Genomic DNA, 13,746 nt, shown 5'->3' with positions numbered 1-13,746 from the left:
AACAGATATTATACAGACCATAAGAGAACACAAATGCCAGCATAGGCTACTATCCCCAATAAAAATCTCAATTACCATAGAAGGAGAAACCAAAGTATTCCATGACAAAAACAAATTCACACATTATCTTTCTACGAAGACATCAACACAAGGATGGAAACTACACCCTAGAAAAAGCAAGAAAGTAATCCTTCAACAGACCAAAAAGAAGACATCCACATGAACAGAATACCAAGTTAAAAACAAAAATAACAGGAAGCAACAATTACTTTTCTTTAATATCTCAATATCAATGGAATCAATTCCCCAATAAAAAGACATAGACTAACAGACTGGCTACACAAACAGGAACAACATTTTGCTGCTTAAAGGAAACCTACCACAGGGAAAAAGACAGACACTACCTAAGAGTGAAAGGCTGGGAAACACCTTTCCAAGCAAATGGTCCAAAGGAACAAGCTAGAGTAGCCATTCTAATATTGAGTAAAATTGACTTCCAACCCAAAGTTGTCAAAAAAAGACAAGGAGGGGCATTTCATTCTCTTTAAAGCTAAAATCTACAAGATGAATCTCAATCCTGAATATCTATGTGCCAAATGCAACGGCAGCCACATTCATTAAAGAAACTTTAGTAAAGCTCAAAGCACACGTTGTACATCACAATAATAATGGGAGGCTTCAACACCCCATTCTCATCAATGGACAGATCCTGGAAACAGAAACTAAACAGAGACACATGGACACTAACAGAAGTTATGAAACAAATGGATTTAACAGAAATCTACAAAACATTTTATTCTAAAACAAAAGGATATTCCTTCTGCTCAGTGTCACATGGTGCCACCTTCAAAATTGACCATATAATCTGTGGGAAGCCACATGTGCCGTTGCAGAGTGGCACTGACTACTGCTGGCCACCATGCATAAGTTTGGACAAACAACCAATGTGTACATATGCAGTAAAGTTTTTTGCAAAGACACTGCCTGGCCCGGGCATGATAATGAGGTTCTGTAAGGTACTGAGAGTATAACCAATCAGATGTGAGACATGCAAATGAGGTATGATAATGAGGTTCTGTAAGGTACTGAGAGAGAGTAACCAATCAGATGTGAGACATGCAAATGAGGTATGATAATGAGGCTCTGTGAGGTACTGAGAGAGTAGCCAATCAGATGAGGAACATGCAAATGAGGCGTAGTGCATAACCAATCCGGGTGTGAGACACGCCTCTCCTAGGCCTATAAAAGCAGCACCAGTTCTGGGCTCCGGGTCTTTTCGACTCTGCAATCAAGCTCTCCCAATAAACGTGTGTAGAAGGATCCTGTTGCAGCGTCATTCTTGCTGGTCGAGTCCGGTGCGTGCAAGATAATCGGTCAAAAAACAGGCCTCAACAGATATGAAAATATTGAAATTATCCCATGCATTCTATCAGATCACCATGGACTAAGGCTGATCTTCAGTAACAACATAAGTAATAAAAAGCCAACATTCACATGGAAACTAAACAACACTCTACTCAATGATACCTTGATCAAGGAAGAAATAAAGAAATTTAAAACTTTTTAGAGTTTAATGAAAATGAAGCCACAACATACCCAAACTTATGGGACACAATGAAAGCAGTCCTAAGAGGAAATTCCATAGCCCTGAGTGCCTCCAGAAAGAAACTAGAGAGAGCATACACTAGCAGCCTGACAGCACAACTAGAAGCTCGAAAACTAAAGGGAGCAAATTCACCCAAGAGGAATAGATGGCAGAAAATAATCAAACTTAGGGCGGAAATCAACCAAGTAGAAACAAAAAGACATATTCAAAGAATCAACCAAAGGAACTGGTTCTTGGAGAAAATCAACAAGATAGATAAACCCTTAGCCAGACTAACTAGAGGGCACAGGGACAGTATCCTAATTAACAAAGTCAGGAATGAAAAGGGAGACATAACAACAGAACCTGAGGAAATCCAAAGCATCTTCAGACTCTAATACAAAAGGCTATACCCAACAAAACTGGAAAACCTTGATGAAATGTACAACTTCCTAGACAGACACCAGGTACCAAAATTAAATCAGGATCCGTTTAACAATCTAAACAATCCCATTTCCCCTAAAGAAATAAAAGCAGTCATTAATAGTCTCCCAACCAAAAAAAAAAAAAAAAAAAGCCAAGGACCAGATGGGTTTAGTGCAGAGTTCTATCAGACCTTCAAAGAAGACCTAATTCCAAATCTCCTCAAACTATTCCACAAAATAGAAACAGAAGGTACTCTACCCAATTCATTCTATGAAGCCACAATGATACCTAAACCACACAAAGATCCAACAAAAAAAGAGAATGTCAGACCAATTTCCCTTATGAATATCGATGCAAAAATCCTCAACTGAATCCAAGAACACATCAAAACAATCATCCATCATGATGAAATAGGCTTCATCCCAGGATACAGGGATGGTTTAATATATAGAAATCCATCGACATAATCCACTATATAAACAGATTCAAAGACAAAAAACACATGATCATCTCGTAAGATGCAGAGGAAGCATTTGACAAAGTCCAACACCCCCTCCTGATAAAAGTCTTTGAAAGATCAGTAATTCAAGGCCCATACCTAAACATAAAAAAAAGCAATATACAGCAAACCAATAGCTAACCTCAAACAAAATGGAGAGAAACTTGAAGTAATCCAACTAAAATCAGGGACTAGACAAGGCTGCCCACTTTCTCCCTACTTATTCAATATAGTACTTGAAGTCCTAGCCAGAGCAATTTGACAACAAAAAGAGATCAAGGGGATACAAATTGGAAAGGAAGACGTCAAAATATCACTATTTGCAGATGATATGATAGTATGTATATGTAGCCCTAAAAATGCCACCAGAGAACTCCTAAACCTAAAGCTTCAGTACAGTAGCTGAATATAAAATTAACTCAAACAAATCAATGCCCTTTCGCTACACAAAGGATAAACAGGAGGAGAAAGAAATAAGGGGGGAAAACTCCCTTAACAATAGTAACAAAAAAATATAAAATACTTTGGCATGTCTCTAACTAAGAAAGTAAAAGAGCTGTATGACAAGAACTTCAAGTGTCTGAAGAAAGAAATTAAAGTATTTCTCAGGAGATGGAAAGATCTCCCATGCTCATGGATTGGCAGGATTAATATAGTAAAAACTGGCTATTCTGCCAAAAGCAATCTACAGATTCAATGTAATCCCCATCAAAATTCCAACTCAATTCTTCACTGAGTTAGAAAGGGGAATTTGTAAATTCATCTGGAAAAACAAAAAACCTAGGATAGCAAAAACTATTCTCAACAGTAAAAGAACTTCGGGGGAATCACCATGCCTGACCACAAGCTGTACTACAGAGCAAATGTGATTTTTAAAAAACCACATGGTACTGGTACAGCAACAGGAAGGTAGATCAGTGGAATAGAATTGAATAACCAGAAATTAACTCACACACCTATGGTCACTTGATCTTTGACAAGGGAGCTAAAACCATCCAGAGGAAAAAAGACAGCATTTTCAACAAATGGTGCTGGCACAACTGGTGGTTATCATGTAGAAGTATGTGAATAGATCCATTCTTATCTTCTTGTACAAAGTTCAAGTCTAAGTGGATCAAAGACCTACACATAAAACCAGAGACACTGAAATTTATAGAGGAGAAAGTGGGGAAAAGCCTTGAATATATGGGCACATGAGGAAAATTCCTGAACAGAACAGCAATGACTTGTGCTGTAAGATCAAGAATGGACAAATGGGACCTCATAAAATTGCAAAGCTTCTGTAAGGTGAAAGATGCTGTCAATAAGACAAAAAGGCAACCTGCAGATTGGGAAAGTGTTTTTAACAATCCTAAATCTGATTGGGGACTACTACCCAATATATACAAAGAGCTCAAGAAGCTGGACTCCAAATATTCAAATAACCTCATTTAAAAATGGGGTACAGAAGCTGTCTCTTGTGAGACTATGCCGGGGCCTGGCAAACACAGAAGTGGATGCTCACAGTCAGCTAATGGATGGATCACAGGGCTCCCAATGGAGGAGCTAGAGAAAGTACCCAAGGAGCTAAAGGGATCTGCAACCCTATAGGTGGAACAACATTATGAACTAACCAGTACCCCGGAGCTCTTGACTCTAGCTGCATATGTATCAAAAGATGGCCTAGTCGGCCATCACTGGAAAGAGAGGCCCATTGGACTTGTAAACTTTATATGCCCCAGTACAGGGGAACGCCAGGGCCAAAAAGGGGGAGTGGGTGGGTAGGGGAGTGGGGGTGGGTGGGTATGGGGGACTTTTGGTATAGCATTGGAAATGTAAATGAGCTAAATACCTAATAAAAAAAAGAAAAAAATGGGGTACAGAGCTAAACAAAAAATTCTCAACTGAGGAATACCGAAAGGCTGAGAACCATTTGAAAAAAAAAAAATGTTCAACATACTTAAACATCAAGGAAATGCAAACAAAACAGTTCTGAGATTCTACCTCACACCAGTCAGAATGGCTAAGATCAAAAAGTCAGATAACAGCAGTTGCTGGCAAGGATGTGGAGAAAGAGGAACACTCCATTGTTGGTGGGATTGCAAGCTTGTACAGCCACTCTGGAAATCAGTCTGGCAGTTCCTCAGAAAATTGGACATAGTACTACCAGGAGATCCAGCAATACCTCTCCTGGGCATATACTCAGAAGATATTCCAACTGGTAATAAGGACACATGCTCCACTATGTTCATAGCAGCCTTATTTATAACAACCAAAAGCTGGAAAGAACCCAGATGTCCCTCAACAGAGGAATAGATACAGAAAATGTGGTATATTTACACAACGGACTACTACTCAGATATTAAAAACAATGAATTTATGAAATTCTTGTGCAAATGGATGTATCTGCAGCATATCGTCCTGAGTGAGGTAACCCAATCACAAAAGAAGTTACTTGATATGCACTCACTGGTAAGTGGATATTAGCCTAGAAACATAGAATACCCAAGATACAATTTGCAAAACACATGAAATTCAAGAAGAACGAAGACCAAAGTTTGGACACTTTGCCCCTTCTTAGAATTGGGAACAAAACACCCATGGAAGGAGTTACAGAGACAAAGTTTGGAGCTGTGACGAAAGGATGGACCATCTAGAGACTGCCATACCAGGGGATGCATCCCATAATCAGCCTCCAAATTCTGACACCATTGCATACACTTGCAAGATTTTGCTGAAAGGACCCAGATATAGCTGTCTCTTGTGAGGCTATGCAGGGGCCTAGCAAACACAAAAGTGGATGCTCACAGTCTTCTATAGGATGGAACACGGGGCCCCCAATGGAGGAGCTAGAGAAAGTACCAAAGGAGCTGAAGGGGTCTGCAACCCTATAGGTGGAACAAAAGTATGAACTAACCAATACCCCCCCCCCCAGAGCTAGTGTCTCTAGCTGCATATGTAGCAGAAGATGGCCTAGTCAGCCATATTGGGAAGAGAGGCCCCTTGGTCTTGCAAACTTTATATGCTCCAGTACAGGTGAATGCCAGGGCCAAGAAGTGAGAGTGGGTTGGTAGGGGAACAGGGTGGGTGGAGGGTATAGGAGATTTTTGGGATAGCATTGGAAATGTAAATGAAGAAAATATCTAATAAAAGATGAAAAAAACAAGAAGTGGAAGATCAGAAGATGGAAAGAACTCTAATGCATATAGATTGCTAACATTAACTAAGTAAAATATCTATACTACCAAAAGCAATCTACAGATTCAATGCAATTTCCTTCAAATTTTCAACAAAAGGGCTCTCAGGCTTTGAAAAGACAATTATTAACTTCATATGGAAAAACAAAAACTCCAATATAGCTACAACAATCCTGTAGAATGTCTGGTTGCATCAGCATCCCTGATTTCGAGCACTAAGACACACATATAGTAATACAATGGTATTGTAATAAAAACAGACAGGTGTATCAATAGAATTGAATTAAAGACCCCCAAAAATATATTCACACACCTATGGACATTTTTATTATTTTTTATTTTTATAGAAGACAGTAATATGAAATGAAAAAAAGAAAGCATCTTCAACAAATATTGCTGGTGTAACAATGTGTCTGAATACAAAAGGATACAAGTTAAACTATACCCTCTAGCTTTAGATATTCTGTATTTTAAGTGATACCAATATTTCTTCATCATCGAGGCTGCTTTGCTGACTACAAGCATTATGAACAAATAGAAAATCTGTACAAGGTGCAGCATTTTCCAGAAGCAAGTTCTAACACATGTCACATTCTTGTTCCCAGAAAAGGGTGTGTTAGGACTGAAAAGACTTCTAATTGCTACTACTAAGTCCTGAATGACTACTTAGTCCTATCATTTTTTTGTTGTTGTTGTTCAGACACACAGCTACTTTCTGGATAGCAGATGAATGTTAATTCTTCACAGAATTTGTTTTGCACATTTGTTTGCACATTCTATGTAACATGCATGGCTAAAATAGGTGAAGGAAATCTCTATTTCCTTTGTTTTTCCTTCAGCCATTAACTGAAGGTATTAAGAAGGAAAAACTGCAACTTTACTACACAGTGATTCTCATTCTACTAAACAGCCTTTAATATTTAACTAGTCATACCACATTGCCTTGTATTATAATTTCTGAGAGTGACATGATGAAAAATACAACTAGCCCATCAAGCTTAGGTAACAGTTTTCTAATCTTCTATTGTATAGAGCATGCCCAGCCATATTTTTCACTTAAACATTGGCCCCATTTACTTCCCTTTGAGTGCTTCTGGGAAAACCAAATGTATACTTACATTCCTCAGAGATTTGCTGATGTCCTTAAGATCTAGCTGAAGAATATTTCCAATGATGGGAAGAGGTGTGGGGCCAGGAGGAAGGTTTCTTCTCTGAGAATTCTGCTTCCATAGTGAAAGGAGAAGCAGACATGTGAGAAGAAGCCCCAGAAACACACCTAGAACCATTGCTTGCTTCTCAAGATATGACTGTGCACATAACCAAAAGCTTATATAAGGAAGTCTGCTAACACATATGTGAGTCTCTGATACAAAACAGACCAACCAGAAACAACACTTAATCTCTCCTCGCAGGGGACTTTGTTCCAACATAGTGATTAAAGTGCTGGCTCCTTTGCTCTCATTTATACAACAGCATATCCTTATAATGGATTGGGTTTGAAAAATTTAGGTGAAAGGGTTTCCTGCTTTGTAGCCACAATTGAAAAAGAAACAGTAAAGGTACTTCATGACAGAAAATTGGAAGTTGTAAAAAATTCAGAGGTCTTAATTTAATGAACACTAGAGGACTTATAATATTATAGAAGTTTAATATTTTATATAACTGGCAAATAAAAAGGAATTTTATATTGTATAAAACATTAACTGTTCTCTCACAAATAACACAACAGAGTTTTCAAAAAATATACTAACATTACAAAGACACTAACATAAAATATCAAACAACATATACTGTGAATGATAATACAATAAGCTTTTAATTAAAATAATGAGGATAATTTTTATCATAAGATAAATTTTAAGATTGAAACATAGACGATAACATTTTATATTTCAAATATGGAAGGGAACTTTCTGTCAGGAACCTGTCGTCCTGACACTTACTCGTAGATGTCGAGTAAATCTGATAACCACTGTTATACACTATTACTTACACATCAGAATAATCCCATCAACTAAAACATATACCACATTAGAAATTGCCCTAATATAAATCCTCTGCACTTCTTATAAAGCCAGAAGTACCACATTAAATGAACACCTTCCATTACTTCAAGGTTAATACAGTAGGATATTCTCACAAAGAAACAATAAAAAAAATCTATTTTCTTCTCCATAATGAAGAAAGACTGAACCTCAGAGAACTTGGTTACAACAACTCAGAAAATTATAGGTTTCAGAATGTTATTAATGTATTTTAATTTGTCATTTTCCCAAAAAAATTAAATGATACACAACAGAAAGCAAACTCATGAGCAGAACAACTGTGTGTGATAGAAGATGAGTGTTGATGGGCAGTGGTGGTGCAGAGGAGGAGGACGAGGAGGACAAGGAGGTGAGAAGGACAAGGAGGATGAGGACAAGGAGGACGAGGACGAGGACGAGGACAAGGAGGAGAAGGAAGGAGAAAAGAAGAAAAAGAAGGAGGAGGAGGAGGAGGAGGAGGAGGAAGAGGAGGAGGAGGAGGATGAGAAGGACGAGGAGGACGAGGACAAGGAAGAGAAGGAAGGAGAAGGAAGGAGAAGGAAGGAGAAGGAAGAAGAAGAAGAAGAAGAAGAAGAGGAGGAGGAGGAGGAGGAGGAGAGGGAGGAGGAGAAAAGGAAAGAAAGAAAGAAAGAAAGAAAGAAAGAAAGAAAGAAAGAAAGAAAGAAAGAAAGAAAGAAAGAAAGAAAGAGAGAGAGAGAGAGGGAGGGAGGGAGGGAGGGAGGGAGGGAGGGAGGGAGGGAGAGAGAGAGAGAGAGAGAGAGAGAGAGAAAGAAAGAAAGAAAGAAAGAAAGAAAGAAAGAAAGAAAGAAAGAAAGAAAGAAAGAAAGAAAGAAAGAAAGAAAGAAAGAAAGAAAGAAAGAAAGAAAGAAAGGCGGGCGGGTTCTGGTTGGGGCCAGCCCAGCCATCTTCCCCCTGAACCCTGCAGAGGCTGCCAAGGACCCCAGAGTACTCTTCATGTTGTGGGACCTTGGGATCATCTCAGAATCACAGGTGAGTGGAACTCAACATCAGCTCCAAAGAATCTTGGCCAGCAGGATCAGGGACAAAGAAACCCTGCCCAACCAGAGGCTGGTATTCATTCTGGTAGGGTCCAGCCCCGCTATCTTCCATGTGAACCCTGCTGAGGGTGCCAAGGGCCCCAGAGGACTCTCCACACCCCAGGACCCCTACCACACCCAGGACCTCCTGATCACTGGAGAGCACGTGGGCAACAGAAGCAACAGAGCTTCTTGGACAGGATCCCTTCCAAACTTCATCCTTAGCCAGGAGGCAGAGCTGAGACCCAGACCCCTGGGCACCTTCCTTGCCAAAGGAGAGTCAGCCTACAGGGAGGGCTCTGACCCCAGGACTCAGGAGGTGGATCAGAGCTCCAGATTTCTGGACACCTGCCCTGCAAGAGGAGAGCTTGCCTGCAGAGAGTGCTCTGACCACTGGGACTCAGGTGAGAGTTGGACACCCAGGAGTGCTGACAGAGGCTAATAGAATCACAGGAGGATCAAGCTCCAGCAAGAGACAACTAGACCATTAACACCAGAGATTACCAGATGGCGAAAGGCAAACGTAAGAATCTTACTAACAGAAACCAAGAACACTGGGCATCATCAGGACCCAGTACACCCACCACAGCGAGTACTGGATACCACAACACACCCGAAAAGCAAGAATAGCATTTAAAATCAGATCTCATGATGGTAGTAGAAGATTTTAAGAAGGGCATAATAACTCACTTAAAGAAATACAGAACACTGCTAAACAGGTAGGAGTCCTTAAAGAGGAAACACAAAAATCCCTTAAAGAATTACAAGAACACTTCTCCATTGCTGGTGGGATTGCAAGTTTGTACAACTACTCTAGTAATCAGTTTGGTGGTTCCTCAAAAAATTGGACATAGTTCTACAGGAAGATCCAGCCATACCACTCCTGGGCATACACACAGAAGATGCTCCAACATGTAATAAGGACGTATGCTCCACTATGCTCATAGCATCCTTATTTATAATGGCCAGAAGCTGGAAACAACCCAGATGTCCCTCAACAGAGGAATAGATAAAGAAAATGTGGTACATTTACACAATGGAGTACTACTCAACTATTAAAAACAATGAATTTATGAAATTCTTAGGCAAATGGATGGATCTGGATGATATCATCCTAAGTGAGGTAACCCAGTCACAAAAGAACACACATGATGTGCACTCACTGATAAATGGATATTAGCACAGAAGCTCAGAATACTCAAGATACAATTTGCAAAACACATGAAACTCAAGAAGAAGGAAGACCAAAGTGTGAATACTTTGATCCTTCTTACAAAGGGGAACAAAATACCGATGGGAGGACATACAGAGACAAAGTGTGTAGCAGAGACTGAAGGAATGACCATCAAGAGACTGCCCTACCTGGGGATCCATCCCATAAACAACCACCAAAACCAGACACTATTGTGGATGCCAGCAAGATTTTGCTGACAGGAGACTGATATATCTGCCTCCTGAGAGGCTCTGTCAGTGCCTGACAAATACAGACGTAGATGCTCAGAGACATCAACTGGATGGAGCACAGGGTCCCCAATGAAGGAGCTATAGAAAGTACCCAAGGAGCTGAAGGGGTTTGTAGCCCCATAGGAATAACAACAACATGAACTAACCAGTACCCCCAGATCTCCCTTGGACAAAACCACCAATCAAAGAAAACACATGGTGGGACTTGTGGTTCTAGCTGCATATGTAGCAGAGGACAGCCTAGTCAGTCATCAATGAGAGGAGAGGCCCTTGGTTTTGTGAAGGTTCTATTCCCCAGTAGAGGGGAATGCCAGGGCCAGGAAGCAGGAGTGGGTAGGTTGGGGAGCAGAGGGAGGGGGAAGGATTGGGGATTTTTGGAGAGGAAACTGTGTAATGGGATAACATTTGAAATGTAAATAAAGAAAATATCTAATTAAAAAGAGAGAGAAAAGAAAGAATGGAAACAGGCAACCTCAGGAGGTAGGAGGCTTTGGGGACCCTCCAGAATGCACCAGAAACATGGGAGGTGAGAGACTCAGGAATCAAAGGGAAGGACCTTAGAGGAAATGCCAGACAGTAGGGAGAGGGAATTATAGAGCCCACCTCCAGCAGGAAGACAGGGCATTAAATGAGGGTCAGGGGAGGGGTGCATCCCAAAGTCACAACTCTGACCCATAATTATTCCTGTCTGAAAGAATTCCAGGGATGGAAATGGAGAGGAGCCTGAGGAAAAGTAGGTCATGTGGCAAGCACAAAGAGGGATCCAGCTCAAGGAGAGGGCCCAAGACCTGACACTATCACTGAAGCTATGGAGTGCTCACAAAAAGGGACCTAACATGTCTGCATTCTGGAAGACCCAACAAGAAGCTGAAAGAGTCAGAGGCAGTGTTGCACCCAACCAATGGACAGAAGCAGCTGACCTTATTGTTGAATTAGGGAAAGTCTGAAAGAAGCTGAGAAGAAGGGCAACCCTGTAGGAGGACCAGCAGTCTCAATTAATCTTGACCCCCAAGATCTTTTAAACACTGGACCACCATACAGGCAGCATACACCAGCTGATATGAGACCACCAACACACATACAGCAGAGGACTGCCAAGTTTATGTTCCTTCAGAAATGATGCACCAAACCCTCAAGAGACAGGATCCCACAGGGAATTTAGAGGTCAGGTGGCATGGAGGATGGGGACATTCACATGGAGACAGGGGACTGGGGAGGAGGATTAATTAATTTAGTTAATTAATTAATTAATTTTTTAAAAAAGTTTATGCCTACTGCCAGACTTAGGGAGACATTTTCTCAGTGTAGGTTCACTGTTTCCAATGACTCCAGCTTGTGACTAGTTGACATAAAACTAGTCATCATAATTCTGTAATTGATAAGAATAAAAAATACTATATAATAAATAAGGAAGGCTAAATACAGAGGAGTTTCTATGGCTTTAGTAAACCATCAGTGCTTGGGGATGTTAGAAATTATAGTGTAAAAGGACCAGACTGCTCAGAATGGAATGTGAGGTCTCAAACATCATAAAAATCCAAATATTAATGGAATAATGTGTGCTCTTCTAGTTATAATGGCAAAGCTTAAGCACTGGCTTGATATGTACAGAGAGCCTCATATGTGTTGTAAATTGATTGAACTCACGTAGCACAGAAAACTGTCCTTTAAGACTATGTTATACAATATTTCATAAAATATATTATACAAATTCTATATATTGTCTTAAAATGCTCACATCAATATTTCTTATGATTCCATCTACTTTCTTTGTCTAAACCAAAATTATTCCCACTGGGGAGTGAAAGCTGAGCCTTGGAGATTCTGTCCTTTAATTAGAGACATATGTCATTAGAGACAGAGACAGGTAGTAGAACCAGGATTTGAGTCTTTATCCTGCCCATTTTTCCTCCATGTAAACATCCAGTTTTATTGCATTCATCAACCTTTACTGACTGTGCACTGTGATTCATTATCAATCTTAATTAGTCCTACTCAAAACAAACATGACTTTAGTTAATAATTACATCATCATTTTTTTACATACAGGTCAGAAAAGTTTGATTATATTGATCTTTCAAATCTAGTTAATAATTAGATCATCATTTTCTGATGTGGAGGTCAGAAAAGTTCTATTTTAATAATCTTTAGACCTTTAGTGACCCAAAGTCATCTTGCCCTGATATCTTGTGTAAGGTTAACAGAGTTTATTGCCTGATTCATGTTCACCTAAAATCCCAAAGAAACAAAGTTCCATTTACTGAACATACGCTAGACTAAAAAGCATGAGATTTATATTGGAATTAATATTGGAAATTGGTAACCTCTTTTTTTTCCATTTTTATTAGGTATTTAGCTCATTTACATTTCCAATGCTATATCAAAGGTCCCCCATACCCACCCATCCCCACTCCCCTACCCATCCACTCCCCCTTTTTGGCCCTGGTGTTCCCCTGTACTGGGGCATATAAAGTTTGCAAGTCCAATGGGCCTCTCTTTCCAGTGATGGCCGACTAGGCCATCTTTTGATACATATGCAACTAGAGTCAAGAGCTCCGGGGTACTGGTTAGTTCATAATGTTGTTCCACCTATAGGGTTGCAGATCCCTTTAGCTCCTTGGCTACTTTCTCTAGCTCCTCCATTGGGAGCCCTGTGATCCATCCATTAGCTGACTGTGAGCATCCACTTCTGTGTTTGCTAGGCCCCGGCATAGTCTCACAAGAGACAGCTACATCTGGGTCCTTTCAATAAAATCTTGCTAGTGTATGCAATGATGTCAGCGTTTGGATGCTGATTATGGGGTGGATCCCTGGATATGGCAGTCTCTACATGGTCCATCCTTTCATCTCAGCTCCAAACTTTGTCTCTGTAACTCCTTCCATGGGTGTTTTGTTCCCACTTCTAAGGAGGGGCATAGTGTCCACACTTCAGTCTTCATTCTTCTTGAGTTTCATGTGTTTAGCAAATTGTATCTTATATCTTGGGTATCCTAGGGTTGGGGCTAATATCCACTTATCAGTGAGTACATATTGTGTGAGTTCCTTTGTGAATGTGTTACCTCACTCAGGATGATGCCCTCCAGGTCCATCCATTTGCCTAGGAATTTCATAAATTCATTCTTTTTAATAGCTGAGTAGTACTCCATTGTGTAGATGTACCACATTTTCTGTATCCATTCCTCTGTTGAGGGGCATCTGGGTTCTTTCCAGCTTCTGGCTATTATAAATAAGGCTGCTATGAACATAGTGGAGCATGTGTCCTTCTTACCCGTTGGGGCATCTTCTGGATATATGCCCAGGAGAGGTATTGCTGGATCCTCCGGTAGTACTATGTCCAATTTTCTGAGGAACCGCCAGACTGATTTCCAGAGTGGTTGTACAAGCCTGCAATCCCACCAACAATGGAGGAGTGTTCCTCTTTCTCCACATCCACGCCAGCATCTGCTGTCACCTGAATTTTTGATCTTAGCCATTCTGACTGGTGTGAGGTGGAATCTCAGGGTTGCTTTGATTT

General features: G+C 40.3%; 1 protein-coding gene across 1 annotated transcript in view; it reads right to left on the bottom strand.

The window, feature by feature from the left end:
• Positions 1–7,003, bottom strand: part of Cyp2c66 (cytochrome P450, family 2, subfamily c, polypeptide 66) — a 72,859-nt gene extending 65,856 nt beyond the window's left edge. The window contains exon 1 of the mRNA NM_001011707.1: positions 6,805–7,003. Coding sequence (NP_001011707.1) covers positions 6,805–6,972 — 168 coding nt within the window. The 5' untranslated portion in view covers positions 6,973–7,003. The remainder of the gene's footprint in view (positions 1–6,804) is intronic.
• Between the last annotated feature and the right edge of the window lie 6,743 nt (positions 7,004–13,746).

The sequence above is a fragment of the Mus musculus genome, chromosome 19 (assembly GCF_000001635.26).
Source record: "Mus musculus strain C57BL/6J chromosome 19, GRCm38.p6 C57BL/6J".
NCBI lineage: Eukaryota > Metazoa > Chordata > Mammalia > Rodentia > Muridae > Mus > Mus musculus.
This window is presented reverse-complemented; position numbering and strand designations above follow the sequence as displayed.